General features: G+C 43.6%; 1 protein-coding gene and 1 non-coding gene across 3 annotated transcripts in view; both read left to right on the top strand.

The window, feature by feature from the left end:
- The window catches only part of LOC125963032 (homeobox protein ESX1-like), a 34,190-nt gene extending 26,895 nt beyond the window's left edge, over positions 1–7,295 (top strand). The window contains exon 2 of one of the 2 annotated variants that reach the window (XR_007474787.1): positions 6,612–6,730. Coding sequence is in view for 1 of the 2 variants with exons in the window: in XM_049704694.1 (XP_049560651.1) it covers positions 6,612–7,136 (525 nt within the window). In the remaining variant the exon portion in view is untranslated. Of the gene's footprint in view, positions 1–6,611 lie in introns of both variants that reach the window. The other variant, XM_049704694.1, reaches the window with a different exon arrangement.
- A 4,577-nt stretch (positions 7,296–11,872) lies between these two features.
- TRNAC-ACA (transfer RNA cysteine (anticodon ACA)) lies at positions 11,873–11,945 on the top strand. Its single transcript has one exon. It is a non-coding gene; the product is annotated as a tRNA-Cys (tRNA).
- The last annotated feature ends 3,465 nt before the right edge of the window (positions 11,946–15,410 follow it).

Consider the following 15,410-nt stretch of genomic DNA (forward strand, 5'->3'; position numbering starts at 1 on the left):
AAGTGACCATACCATGTTGCCTCCCATTTCCTTCCATCTTTTTAGTAATTATTTTTCATGAGGGCCCAGGAGAGAAGATAAAGATGGTTATCATCTGAGTGTTGGCAATGAAGAGAGGATATTTTCTTGTGAAAATAATGTCCCTGCCATGTCTTCTTGTACCTATATGTGCTTCAAGCAATAAACCTATGTTGGCTGCTGCATGTAAAGGACAACAATGTGGGAAGGCCTGTGAAAGCCAACCTGGCCATTGTGCTGGAGGTTCTCACAATCTGGGGAGGCAAACTGGCCCACCTAGGAGTAGGAGGACCCACAGTATGGAAGCAGACCTCCAAGCCCCACACCTTACTTACTCTGTGACCCTGGGCAAGGTAGCTGACCTCTTAGAGCTTCGGGTACCACATCTGTAGGATGGGGATCATGATGGTACCTGCTGTACCGTGTTGTGAAATTTACATGAAGGAATACAAATAAGGCCCATGGTGAGGGCTCAGATAACTTTAGCTGATGCTAGAGTTAAGGGGTCGGGACTGACTGCGGTCATTCTGCACAGGGGCCTGCACTGTGACTGAGGATGCTGGACACGGAGTGTCGCCCCTGCCCCTGAGTGGATATGAGAGTCTGTGGAGTGGCACAGAGCTGTGCTTGCTCAGGATGGTGACACCATGTGGGTACTCACTGTGCACCAGGGCCTGGCTAATCGATCTTATAGCCGTCCCCTGAGGAGGGGGCCATCAGTCTCTTTAGTTCCTAAGGGAAGAAATGGAGGCTCGGAGAGGTCCAGTGACTTCCCTAAGGTTACATAGGTCAGTGGAAGAGGGCCAGGATTCAAACCGTTGAAGAGACTTTGTTCTTAGCAGCCCGTGGTAGAAGCAGATTTGGCTTTTTTTGCAGGGTGGTGGGGTTTCCCTTACACCTCACAGAGTGAGTCAAATTTTGGTAAATGCTAAGCAGGCCGTGCATGGAACTTCAGTTCAGGGAGGTAGTATGAGCAGCCCCAGGAGTGATCAAGTGTAAAGCTTGTCTTAGGGAACACCAACCCAAACAGGGTGGCCAGGAGAATGAATGCATATGAGGTGCTGACCTTGAGAGGGAGCTGGAGGGGGAGCCTGGAGACAACTCTGTACTGGGTGGGAACTAAAGTTTAAAAGTTAGGTTGGGGTCCAATTTATGGAAGGAGTTAGAATGTCTGCATTTGGGATCATGGAAAACTGTAAGAGTTTTGTGCCGGGGGAGTGCCTTAATGAAAGCAGTGTTTTAGGATGTGTTTATAGGAAGGGAATCTCTAGGCTGGCTCTTGGTTCAGTTCATTGCAGTTACTGGGCCTGCGGAACAAGGTACAGATCCGGAGGGCTTACTTGGAGGCCACAGCTGGCTGTCAGCGGGATTGGGAGTCCCCTTGAATTTGAATGTAAAGTTCCGTGTGTATGGTGGCATTAGAATAGTGTGTGCACTTTTCATCAGAAAAAGTGGGACACAATGCCCCTAACCACCCCCTCCCACCCAAAATAATAAGAAGAATAAATAATAACTAATGATAATAATCGGAAAGAGCAAGGAATTGAGTAACGGAAGCAGTCTCTGGAGTTGCAGCATATGCATCTGGTTTTAGGGCACTTCTACTTTCCTGCTCATAGCAAGAGCTTTGGCCCTGAATTCTCACTACACGACACTGACAAGCCTTACTGTCCCTGAGCCTTAGTTTCCCGAACTATAAACAACTATTACTCTTACTACTACTATTTGCTAAAATAAAGATAATCATCTCACGGAATTCTTATGAAGTCAGAATGAAGTATGGAAAGATACTCTATTAACTTTAATTGTGTATAAACATAAGGGGTGATTTATGTAATGGTTTATTTTTATTGAAGTATAGTTGAATTATAATGCTTTGTTGATTACTGCTGTACAGCAGAGTGACTCAGTTATACATATATATATATATACACATTCTTTTTCATATTCTTTTCCATTATGGTTTATCATAGGATATTGAATATAGTTCCCTGTGCTATACAGTAGGACCTTGTTGTTTATCCATTTTATATATACTAGCTTGCATCTGCTAATCCCAAACTCCCAATCCATCCCTGTCCCACCCCACCTTCCCCCTTGGCAACCACCGGTCTTTTTTTTTTTTACTGTTTAATTTTATTTATTTTTGGCTGAGTTGGGTTTTCGTTGCTGCGCACGGGCTTTCTCCAGTTGCCGCGAGCGGGGGCTACTCTTCGTTGTGGTGCACGGGCTTCTCACTGCGGTGGATTTTCTTGTTGCGGAGCATGGGCTCTAGGCATGCGGGCTTCAGTAGTTGTGGCACGCGGGCTCTAGAGCGCAGGCTCGGTAGTTGTGGTGCATGGGCTTAGTTGCTCCAGGGCATGTGGGATCTTCCTGGACCAGGGGTCAAACCCGTGTCCCCTGCATTGGCAGGCAGATTCTCAACCACTGTGCCACCAGGGAAGTCCCACCAGTCTATTGTGTATGTCCCTGATTCTGTTTCTGTTTGATAGATAAGTTCATTTGTGTCATATTTTAGATTCCACATATGAGTGATATCATATGGTATTTGTCTCTCTGACTTACTTCACTTAGGATGATAATCTCTAGTTGCATTGTAATTGTTACTTGTGATAGGGGTTTTACTCATTTCTTTTGAAAAACACGTTTTATCATGAAAATATTCAAATATACAGAACAATGGCAAGAGTACTGGAAGGGACTCCCATAAAAACCATCACCCAGCTTCAGCATTTATCACGATCTTACCAAACTGTTTCATCTATCTTCTTTCCTTGCTCCCTCCCTCCCTGCTTCCCTCCCTCCCTTCTTCCCTCCCTTCCTTCTTTCTGTCCTTCTCTCTTCCTCCCCTCCCCACTCACTCTCCTCTTCTTGCTGTGCTGATTTAAAAGAAACTCAAGGCAACTTGTGTTTTCATCCCTGTATCTTTATGTGTATCTGCACTTTCTAAAAAATACAGTCTTTTTTCCTACATAACCAGAGTGCCATCCAGGCGCCTGAATGGTAATAATAATCCCTTGGCGCCATCACCCAGTCGCTTGTATTCTGAATTCCCTGATTGCCTCAAAAATGACTTCTTACAGTTGGTTTCTTTAGGATATAAGTTTTTCTGTGTCTACGCTGATAAAATAAAAGGAAAACTTGAGGGGGTGGGCATTTGCATATCTAATCCCAGCCTCAGAAAGCGGAGGAGGAAATTAAAGACAGCCCTGGATATATACTACTGCTGGTGGTTGTATGTGGCAATAAAAGTGATTCAGTGTTTGCATTCACTGCCCTATCTCAGGACAGCATGGACCCTTTGGGTTTGTTCCAAATCATTTGCAGACTAAATCCCAGTCCAGACACTGGGACAGTGCATCCCTTTGCTGTAACCAGGCATTAAGGGTAAAATTGCATGATTTTCCTTTAAATTCTGCCAGAGATATTAGGCCATTATGAGCAGCAAGCTTGTAGAACCACCGCTGTTCGTGGCTCCATGTGGTGAAGCATGAACCAGGCGTCTCGCTAAGGATGTCTTTACCTTAGGCAGCCTGGGCTCAAGCCTCAAGGGCTGCTCCCTGCAGCCACATTCTCTGCGGGCATCCTTCAGAGGGAAACCTTACGTGACATTCTTGAGCCTTGCTAGTTCTGGGAAAAGCTATTTGCTTTTTTAGTTATTTCTTTTTATTTTTTTGGCTGCATTGGGTCTTCGTTGCTTCGTGTGGGCTTTGTCTAGTTGTGGCGAGCAGGGGCTACCTTTCGTTGCAGTGCACGGGCTTCTCATTGCAGTGGCTTCTCTTGTTGCGGAGCATGGGCTGTAGGCGCGCAGGCATCAGTAGTTGTGGCACGCGGGCTCAGTACTTGTGGCTCGCCGGCTCTAGAGCGCAGGCTCAGTCGTTGTGGCGCAGGGGCTTATTTTCTCCGCGGCATGTGGGATCTTCCTGGACCAGGGCTTGAACCCGTGACCCCTGCACTGGCAGGCAGATTCTTAACCACCGTGCCACCAGGGAAGCCCAAGCTATTTCCTTTTAGTCTACTCGATGGTAAAAGAAATGCATGTGCTGATTCCTGTCAACTTTCAGATTTTTCAAGTTCTAGCTCAATCCCCATCTCTTGGAGGAAGCCACAGTACTCTCATCTTCTGAGCTCTTACTGCTCTTGAAATGGGACCAATTCATTGGATCCCTATCACACATTGTTTGCATTGCAAGTCAGTCTTAAATGTATGGAAGCATGAATGGTGTATGTATGTGTGTGTGTGTGTCCATGGGTGAATGTAATATGTATGTATACGTATGTGTATTTTGTGACTTCTCAGTTACGATGTAATCTGGCACTTGACACACTTCTTAGCATTCCCCATGCAGTACCCCAGAGCAGTGCTGTGTACGTAGCAGGCATTCAGTAAGGACTTGTTGATTGGTTGAAAGTGAATATAGAACAAGGGTGGATGGCCTTGACTAAGGCCAGTGAGCCTGGGGACTTTTACTAGCTGAGCTTGTCCAGTGTTGGCTCCATTCTCTTATTTTCCTCCCAGCCCATCTGGCAGTCCTGAGCGACAGACTCTGAGGTAGCAAAGATCTTCCCAGAAAGGCTCTAGCACTTAGCTGGTGGCCTTCCATGGGGGTGGAGAAACAGATCAGCAACGTGCTCTCCTCTGTGTCTGAAGCACTGTGTGTGGAGCTGCCCTGGAAGTCTGAATTGCAAAGGCTCTTCTCTCCTGTTTCTCTCTCCTTCTTCATAGTTATCATCCTTTTCCTCCCTATCATTAGTGTGTGTATGTGTCTGTGTGTGTGTATAATTTTTTAATTCATTGTCCATGTACTATAAATGAGGGCCAAAGAAAGACATAAGCAAGTCATGGAGAGAAAGAAAATACATGAGTTAAAGTCACATATATTCTGGAACAAGACAAATGCCACAGGTGAGTAACAAAGCAATAATATGGGAGTTCAAAGAAGGTAGATGTTACTTTCAATACAAATCTGGAAGCATACTTGAAGAAGTGGACTTAAAGATGACTCAGGTGTGCGTGGGAGTTCTTCTTTGCCTTCCCCAAAGAAACACTCAAGAACAAAAGTAACAGATTATCATTGTAATTTACATGGAGATGATGAAGAAAGCAAAACTAAAACAAATTAAACTGAACTATAACCTTGTCTAACATGCAAGGGTGATAATGAAAACTACCTTTTCAGTTTCTTATCCTATAATTTCTTTTACAAGTACTATATTCCACATACTGTAGATAGTGTGCAGAGTCCTGCTCTTTGTGTAATTTGAATTCATGCTAGATTATCTTGGCACTCAAAGGTTTAATTTCTAGGACACCAAAATTTCACAGACAGTAACTATACCCACCACTTAGCTCAATAGCTGATGGCGTGCAGGGGCAAAGCCTTTGTAGCCTGGTTTCCCAGGCCCTGGGCAGCAATTACATAAATGTTGATGCAAATGAATATGAAGAAGGCATACAGACAATGAACTTAAAATGTTTGTACACCTTTTAAGGACCTATTCTTTTTTTCTTTTGCCTTGTACACTTTTTTTAACGTTTTTATTGGAGTATAATTGCTTTACAATGGTGTGTTAGTTTCTGCTTTATGACGAAGCGAATCAGTTATACATATACATATATCCCCATATCTCCTCCATCTCGCATCTCCCTCCCTCCCACCCTCCCTATCCCACCCCTCCAGGCGGTCACAAAGCACCGAGCTGATCTCCCTGTGCTATGCGGCTGCTTCGCACTAGCTATCTATTTTACATTTGGTAGTGTGTATATGTCCATGCCACTCTCTCACTTTGTCCCAGCTTACCCTTCCCCCTCCCCGTATCCTCAAGTCCATTCTCTAGTAGGTCTGCGTCTTTAGTCCCGTAAGAACCTATTCTTGAGGAATTGACTTCATATGTGCTTGAGTAGATGGAGAGAGATCCATAATCAAATATATATATATAGGTATAGTTTACACAAAGGTGTATACATATATATACAAACAGATATACATATGTGTGTGTATATATATACATATATGTGTGTGTGTATATATATATACATATATCTATATATATCTTTGTTTAGACTCTACCTATATATATATTATTTACTGTAACCAAAGATGGGTTTTTCAAAATGGGGACCGTTCCCCTCAGTATGATTTTAAAAGGCACCCACTTTTTCCTATGCTCAAGTTCCCCCATAACTAAGGTGACACCTGCCCAATGAGTAGGGATTAGTGGCAGCTGGAGCTGACGGTCAGTTGTCAGGACGCAGACCTCCCAGGCACAGTAATAACAGCAGGGACAGAGTGCAGTTGGTCAGCTCCACCTGCGTGTAAGAGTGGGGGAAATAATAGAAAAGGTGGGAGGGGAGAGACAAAGCCATATGCCAATCCAGAGCCTGGCACATAGTCGGTGCTCGCTCTTGGGGGGAGGGCGGCTGAAGGGAGCGCCTTCAGCTACATATCCTAAGATACTTTAGCAAGAAGGAAATAGCTTCTCCTGATGCACTTTCAAATCTTCAAGGCACCGAGAGCTCCCTGCTGCAATTTTTCATGTCTGACATGAAATGCTCAATATACTAATCAATCCCTTCTTCTCTCTGCTTGAAGGTTTGGTTTAGGAGTAGAAGGGCCAAGTGTCGGAGACATCAGAGGGCAGTAATGCTCAGAAACGTGCCCCACGTGCCCCCGGTCCTCCCTGCTGTCGTCAGCGTGTGTCGACCCTGCAGTGCCATTCTGCTTCAGGAGCTGGATTGGGTCCACGTTTTTCTGGAGCAAGTGCCGCTGGAGCTGCCTCTGCTGCCCGTGCCGCCCATGCCACCCAACCTGCCCGTGCCACCCATGCCGCCCATGCCGCCCGTCCCACCCATGCCCCCCATGCCACCCAACCTGCCCGTGCCGCCTGAGCCAACCGTGCCACCCATGCCGCCCGTGCCACCTAACCTGCCCGTGCCACCCGTGCCACCTGAGCCACCTGTGCCACCCTTGCCACCCTTTCCTCCTATGCTGTTGCCTCCTCCGCCCTGTCATCTTCCACACGTGCTTCACTGTAGGTGCCCTCATGTGGCATGGCGTCGTTCCTTTCCATTGGAGATCCTTCAGCTGCCCCGACTTTCTATTGAATTGTGTCTGTGACGGTTTTTTCCAAAGGGCCTTTGAGCCAGTTTCAAATTCTGCATACCTCACCACCAAGAGCAGTTCCCCAAATGCCTGCCAAGTATATTAAATAGAAGTAGAGGCCTTGACCCACTGTTTTAGGGCATGTTTTGTATTTTCAATAAAGTTGTGAGTTCTCTGCAAATTTGTTCTCTGTGTCACATGGGGTTAGTAAATTTGATGGAAATGGCTAAGCCAACTCCATTCAGACCGAATGCCCAGGAGGCCTCCTTTCATGCAGTAACAGCCCTGAGTCACCATCATAGGCCATGCACATCTCAGAAGTTTGCCAGGTGCCCGTGAGGGGTTTACACAGACCCACCTGTTCTCTTCCACCCTCTCCCCCAGCACCCATGCTCCCCGCACGCTGCCCCATTGGGACCACCTAGATGTGCAAGACGGGTGGTGTGAGTCTCGAATGGGAGAACAGTGTGTTTCAAAGCAGGCCTGAGGCCCATTCATGGTGACCAGCTCAGGTACAAGGAGGACCTCAAGGGACACTTCTGCAGTGACTACTCATAGGGCTTTATGGAGGAGAGGGAGCGGGGCACCGTCGGCTTCTCTCCCAGTTCTGTTCACCGCCTTCCCTGTTGTGGAGGGCACGTGGGGACAGAAACCACGCTAGCGGAGGGGGAGGGGCCTACCTCTGCGAAGGTAACACAAGAGGAGACTGTCCAGGCCCGCATGCGGCTCTTCTCACCCCCTCTCCCCCACCCCAAGATGCGGAAAGCATATCATAGCTCCTTCCGCAGCTCAGAGCTGACGGATGATGTGGCCTTCAAGTGTATTTTGTCACCTTCAACATCCTTGGGAGAACTCTGGTTCCAGCTAATTCAACACTGAAAGGGAGCCTCTTGGGTGAGTGTTGCCTGAAGCCAGGAGGTGGTAGTCCCTGAGCACTGATCCAGGATAATCACTTTATTTAAAAGAAGCAGGTAGGGCTTCCTTGGTGACGCAGTGGTTAAGAGTCTGCCTGCGGGAAGATCCCACATGCCGCGGAGCAACTAAGCCCGTGAGCCACAACTACTGAGCCTGTGTGCCACAACTACTGAAGGCCGCACACCTAGAGCCTGTGCTCCACCACAAGAGCAGCCACTGCAATGAGAAGCGCCGCAACTACAGAAAGCCCGTGCAAGCCACAAAGACCCAACACAGCCAATAATAAAATAAATTCATTTTAAAAATAAAAATAAATAAAAGCAGCAGGTATGGGAACATATGTATATGTAAAACGGATCCACTTTGTTATGAAGCAGAAACTAACACACCATTGTAAAGCAATTATACTCCAATAAAGATGTTAAAAAAGAAATAAATAAATAAAAGAAAAGCAACAGAAGCCCCACCTCAGATTCTAATTTTAATCCAGACTGAACAAACTGAAAGCTAACTGTATTAGCAAAGATGTTCCAAATGTAAAACAGTTTGTTATGTTATTAACAGAATTATTTACATGCATATTTACAAGCAGTCCTTTTGTACATAAGTTTTACTTTTAGTTAGTTGGAAAAAGATTTTTGACATTAGGTAAAAATATTACTAAAATAGGGTTGAGGTGGTACCACATTATAGTAAAGTATTAGAAAAGTGATTCTCAAGGTGTATCAATAATAAAGCAGATGAAAACTTGAGTGACAAAGATCTAGTAAAATTTTCTAGTAGAAAAGTCAATGCAACTCATGCTATAAAATGAAAGTGGTAAAGTCATATAAATAAAGCAGAATACTGTTATAGGCTTTATTTTTTTAATAAATTTAAACCATAATTCAAAAAGAGTCATGTACCAAAATGTTCACTGCAGCTCTATTTACAATAGCCAGGACATGGAAGCAACCTAAGTGTCCATCAACAGATGAATGGGTAAAGAAGATGTGGCGCATATATACAATGGAATATTAGCCATAAAAAGAAACAAAATTGAGTTATTTGTAGTGAGGTGGATGGACCTAGAGTCTGTCATACAGAGTGAAGTAAGTCAGAAAGAGAAAAACAAATACCATATGCTCACACATATATATGGAATCTAAAAAAAAAAAAATGGTCATGAAGAACCTAGGGGCAAGATGGGACTATAGACACCGACCTACTAGAGAATGGATTTGAGGACACGGGTAGCAGGAAGGGTAAGCTGGGACGAAGTGAGAGAGTGACATGGACACATATACACTATCAAACGTAAAATAGATAGCTAGTAGAAGCAGCTGCATAGTACAGGGAGATCAGCTCGGTTCTTTGTGACCACCTAGAGGGGTGGGATAGGGAGGGTGGGAGGGAGGGAGATGCAAGAGGGAAGAGATATGGGGATATATGTATATGTATACTGATTCACTTTGTTATAAAGCAGAAACTAACACACCATTGTAAAGCAGTTATACTCCAATAAAGATGTTTAAAAAAATAAAATAAATTTATTTTATTTATTTATTTATTTTTGGCTGCATTGGGTCTTTGTTGCTGGGTGCGGTCTTTCTCTAGTTGCGCGAGCAGGGGCTACCCTTCATTGCGGTGCGCTGGCTTCTCATTGCGGTGGTTTCTATTGTTGCAGAGCACGGGCTCTAGGTGTGCAGGCTTCAGTAGTTGTGGCATGCAGGCTTCAGAAGTTGTGGCACACGGGCTCAGTAGTTGTGGCTCGTGGGCTCTAGAGCGCAAGCTCAGTAGTTGTGGTGCATGGGCTTAGTTGCTCCGTGGCATGTGGGATCTTCCCAGACCAGAGATCGAAACTGTGTCCACCGCATTGGCAGGCGGATTCTCAACCACTGCACCACCAGGGAAGTCCCTGTTATAGGCTTTAGGGTAACGAGGTTAGGTGAAAAAAATGAACAATTCTAAAATTGCAATAAATCCTCAGTGAAGAATCTTGGTTGTTTAGTTGGGAGTTCTAAGTTGTTGTCTTTTTAAAATTTTTATTGGAGTATAGTTGATTTACAATGTTGTGTTAGTTTCGGGTGTACAGCAAAGTGAATCATATATATAAATATATATATATATATATATATATATATATATATATTCACTCTTTCTTTAGATTCTTTTCCATATAGGCCATTACAGAGTCTAAGTCTTTTTTTTAACCCCATTTTGAAAGCCCTTGGTATCAAATATCATCTGGATAATCAGTCATTAAGGATATATTCTAAGACTTCACTGCTAAAGATATTCATGATCGTGATTCATATTTGAAACTCAAGTCACTGAGACACTAAATGTAAAACCAAATGAAAGCTATAATATTCATATCTTAAGGATGCTGCATTTTGCAGTAATATGTATTTCTAGGCTAAGACTGTTTCCCTCAAGAAAAGTATGAATAGAATTTTTTTTTTTTTTTTTTTTTGCGGTACGCGGGCCTCTCACCGTTGTGGCCTCTCCCGTTGCGGAGCACAGGCTCCAGACGTGCAGGCCCAGCGGCCATGGCTCACGGGCCCAGCCGCTCCGCGGCATGCGGGATCCTCCCGGACCGGGGCATGAACCCGTGTCCCCTGCATCGGCAGGCGGACCCCCAACCACTGCGCCACCAGGGAAGCCCATGAATAGAATTTAAAGGATAAACTTCTAACCAGCTGGAAAAATTTACTTTTAACATTTCATTTATTTCAAAATTGATTTTATTGCAGCCAAAACAATGGAATTAACTGTACACAATAAACTATTATATATATACATATACATATACATTTTAAATTTTAGGGAATAAAGTTTACTTTGGCAGAGAGTGTTAAACAAAATTAATGCTGCATACGTTAGTAACATAACTGCATATCCTTAATTTGGTAGAAGTGTGACATTTTCTTGCTTTCCTGTGTTGTGCTAAATCACCACAACCTAAACTGCTTTATAAAAGGTATATGCTGAAATTTAATTTTACTGTTTTTGCTTACTCTCTGATTACAAACAAAACTTTTCATAAGGCTCTTCTAATTCTGGGTCCATCTCATCATCAGTATCATCCAAGTATGGATCAACAGCCCCCGATAAATTTGTTCACAGATATAGAGAACAAACTAGTGGTTACCAGTGGGAAGAGAGAGGGTGGGAGAGGCAAGATAGGGGTAGGGGATTAAGAGGTACAAACAATTATGTATAAAATAAATAAGCTACAAGGATATATTGTACAACACAGGGAATATAGCCAATGTTTTACAATAACTATAAATGTACTATAACCTTTAAAAATTGTGAATCACTATGTTGTAAACCTGTAACTTATGTAATATTATACAATAAAAGAGGTTAAAAAGTAAAAGAAAAGAAAAAGAAGTCAGGGTAAGGATAAAGTGCCAATTTTTTAAATTAACATAAAACCTGAAACAGTAAAACTAGAAGAAAACATATGGGAAAAGTTTCTTGACATTGGTCATGGCAATGACTTTTTGGTCATGATGCCAAAAGCCCAGACAACGAAAGTAAAAGTAGACAAATAAGACTGCATCAAACTAAAAAGCTTTCTGCACAGCAAAGGAAACAATTGCCAGAGTGAAATGGCAAGCTATGGAATGGGAGAAAATATTTGCAAACCATATATCTGATAAGAGGTTAATAACCAAAATACACAAGGAACTTGAACAACTCAATAGCAAAACACAAAACAAAACACGACAACAAAGCACAAAATAACGCAATTGAAAAATGGGCAAAGGTGGGGGTGGAGGGATAGATTGGGAGTTTGGGATTGACATGTATATATTGCTATATTTAAAACAGATAACCAGGGGACCTCCCTGGTGGTCCAGTGGGTAAGACTCCATGCTCACAATGCAGGGGGCCCAGGTTCGATCCCTGGTCAGGGAACTAGATCCCACATGCATGCCGCAACTAAGAAGTCCACCAGCCGCAACTAAGACCCGGCGCAGCCAAAATAAATAAATAAATAAATACATTTTTTTAAAAAGATAACCGGGACTTCCCTGGCGGTCCAATGGTTAAGACTTTGCCTTCCGATGCAAGGGGTGCAGGTTTGATCCCTGGTCAGGGAGCTAAGATCCCACATGCTTTGCGGCCAAAAACCAAAACACAAAACAGAAGCCGGGACTTCCCTGGTGGCGCAGTGGTTGAGAGTCCGCCTGCCAATGCAGGGGACATGGGTTCAAGCTCTGGTCCGGAAGGATCCCACATGCCGTGGAGCAGCTAGGCCTGTGTGCCACAACTACTGAGCCCATGTGCCACAACTACTGAAGCTCGCACACCTAGAGCCCTTGCTCTGCAACAAAGAGAGGCCACTGCAGTGAGAGGCCTGTGCAGTGCAACAAAGAGTGGCCTCCGTTCACCACAACTAGAGAAGGCCCACATGCAGCAATGAAGACCCAATGCAGCCAAAAATAAATATTTTTTTCAAAAAGAAGCAATATTTAACAAATTCAATAAAGACTTTAAAAATGGTCCACATCGGGCTTCCCTGGTGGCGCAGTGGTTGAGCGTCTGCCTGCCGATGCAGGGGACACGGGTTCGTGCCCCGGTCCGGGAAGATCCCACATGCCGCGGAGCGGCTGAGCCCGTGAGCCATGGCCGCTGAGCCTGCGCGTCCGGAGCCTGTGCTCCGCAACGGGAGAGGCCACAAGTGAGAGGCCCGCTTACCGCAAAAAAAAAAAAAAAAAAAAAAAAAAAAATGGTCCACATCAAAAAAAATTTTTTAATAAAATAAAATAGATAACCAACAAGGACCTACTGTATAGCCCAACAAGGTCCTACTGTATAGTGGCAGGGAACTCTGCTCAGTATTCTGTAATAACTTAAATGGGAAAAGAATTTGAAAAAGAATAGATACATGTATATGTATAACTGAATCACTTTGCTGTACACCTGAAACTAACACAACACTGTTAACTAACTATACTTCAGTATAAAATAGCAATTTAAAACAAATTTTTGAAATGGGCAAAGGTACATCAACTATACTTCAATAAAAGTTAATTAATTAATTTTAAAATGGGCAAAAGATCTGAATAGATATTTCTCAAAAGAAGACATACAAATGGCCAACAGGTATATGAAAAGGTGCTCACCATCACTAATCATCAGGGAAATGCAAATCAAAACCACAATGAGATATCACCTCACACCTGTTAGAATGGCTACTATCAAGAACACAAGAGGTAACAAGTATTGGTGAGGATATGGAGAAAAGGGAATCCATGTACACTGTTGGTGGGAATGTAAATTGATACAATCATTATGGAAAACAGTATGAAGGTTTCTCAAGAAAATTAAAAATAGAACTACCCTATGATCCAGCAGTCTCCCTTCTGGCTATATAACCAAAGGAAATGAAATTGAACCCAGAGGACATTATGCTAAGTGAAATAAGCCAGACACAGAAAGACAAATACTGTGTGATCTCACTTACATGTGTAATCTAAAAGAGTTCAAAGTCATAGAAGAATAGAGTAGCATGGTGGTTGCCAGGGGTTGGGGTTTGGGGAAAATGGGGCAATGTTGGTCAAAGGGCACAAAGATTCAATTAGGCAAGATGAATAAGTTCTGGAGATCTAATATACAGCACGATGACTACAGTTAACACTTCTGGACTGATACCTGAAATGTGCTAAGAGGGTAGATCTTAAGTGTTCTTACCACAAAAAGGGGGAGAGGGGCAACTATGTGAGGTGCTAGATATGTTAATTAGCTTGATTGTGGCTATCATTTCACAATGTAAATATATATCAAAATAGCAAGTTGTACACATTGAATATAATTTTTGTCAATTATACAATAAAACTGGAAAAAATAAAGGAAAATAAAATAGACACAGAAATAGAGGAGAGGGAAGAAGAAAATGATACACAGCACCACGTAGGGACATTTAAAAGAACAACATTTATTATAATAATAGGAACAATACCTAACCATTATAGAGAGAGCTTAGGAAGGCTTTTTTCTCCTCTCCTACTTTAGCTTTCATTCTCCACCCTTCCCAACTCCCAACAAAGAATTTTCACTTACATATCCTGTTATCATCTTAAACCAAAAATGTCTGTTCACCATTCAAGAAGCAATAGTTGAGCGCCAACTTAGTGTCAGGCACTGCGAATTCTCTGATGAATCAAACAGGGCTTCTTTCTTCCATGAGTTCAGACTAGTAGGGAATAAAAACATAAAGACAAGTAAATTCCAGTAGGTACGCTACCGAATACAAATTCGTGTGCCCCATGCACAGTGAGGCCAAACACTACTGAAAGTCAGAATTTGGAGCAGAGAAAGGTTTATTGCAGGGCCATGCAAGGAGATATGATTGGTTCATGCCCAAAAACCCCCCCAAACTCCCTGAAGCGTTTCAGCAAAGCACTTTTTTTAAAAGCCAGGTGAAGGAGGGGGGTGTCACAGGGTATGTGATCAGCTGGCGCACAATTCTCTGATTGGTTGACGGTGAGGTAACAGGGCGCTGTCTCAGGGGTTAACATTATCAATCCTCGGGCTCCAGTAGGCCTGGGGGCTATGCGGTCAGGGTCATCAAGTAGTTAACATCTTCCATTCTGTGGGGGGGCTTTCAAATCAGTAAAACAACTCAGGAGCTGTGCATCAGATACTGTTATCTATGTACTTCAGAGAGGAGCTAAAGCAGCGGACATGGGGGAAGGCCTCCTGCTCCGTTACAGGTATTAGGTGCTTGGCCACGTCTGTTCCAAGTCGGGAGATGGAAGGGAGAGTGGGAGACCAGGGCACCTTGTGAAAGAACCTGAGGAAGAATGAGAATGTTGAGGGAGTAGGATTTATAAGAGGTGGTTGCGGATGGATTGAATTAAAGGATGAAGATGCGCACAAGGAAGGTAGAAAATGCTTAACTGGGACCGTTCAGAAGCGGGATGAGAGGTGAAGCGAACTCTGAAGGCAGGTGGGCTCCTCAGAGCGAAGGTGCGGCCGCATCACTCACCTCCTCCCGGTCTTCCTGTTCCTCAGGAGACTCTCCGAGTCTAAGCTGAACAGGAGACCGTGTCCTTTCTCAGCCCCGTATTTGAAATAACTGAAGGGAAGGGCGATGGGACACAGGACATATTTCACGGAGGCCATTTCAACAATACAGTGAATTCATCTTGTGTCTGGGGTATGTGTGTATATGTATATACGTATACACACATATACACACTACATATATATTATATAATATGGGTGTGTACTGTGTCATATACCTCTATGTATATATGTGTGTATAATACAGGAATGGCTCAAATCAAAGTACATATTTTTTAAATCTCCCCTGAATTAAAAAATATAAATGGAATGGGGAGAAAAGTACAAAGTAATGAAAATATTTCCTACGGA

The sequence above is a fragment of the Orcinus orca genome, chromosome X (assembly GCF_937001465.1).
Source record: "Orcinus orca chromosome X, mOrcOrc1.1, whole genome shotgun sequence".
Lineage (NCBI taxonomy): Eukaryota > Metazoa > Chordata > Mammalia > Artiodactyla > Delphinidae > Orcinus > Orcinus orca.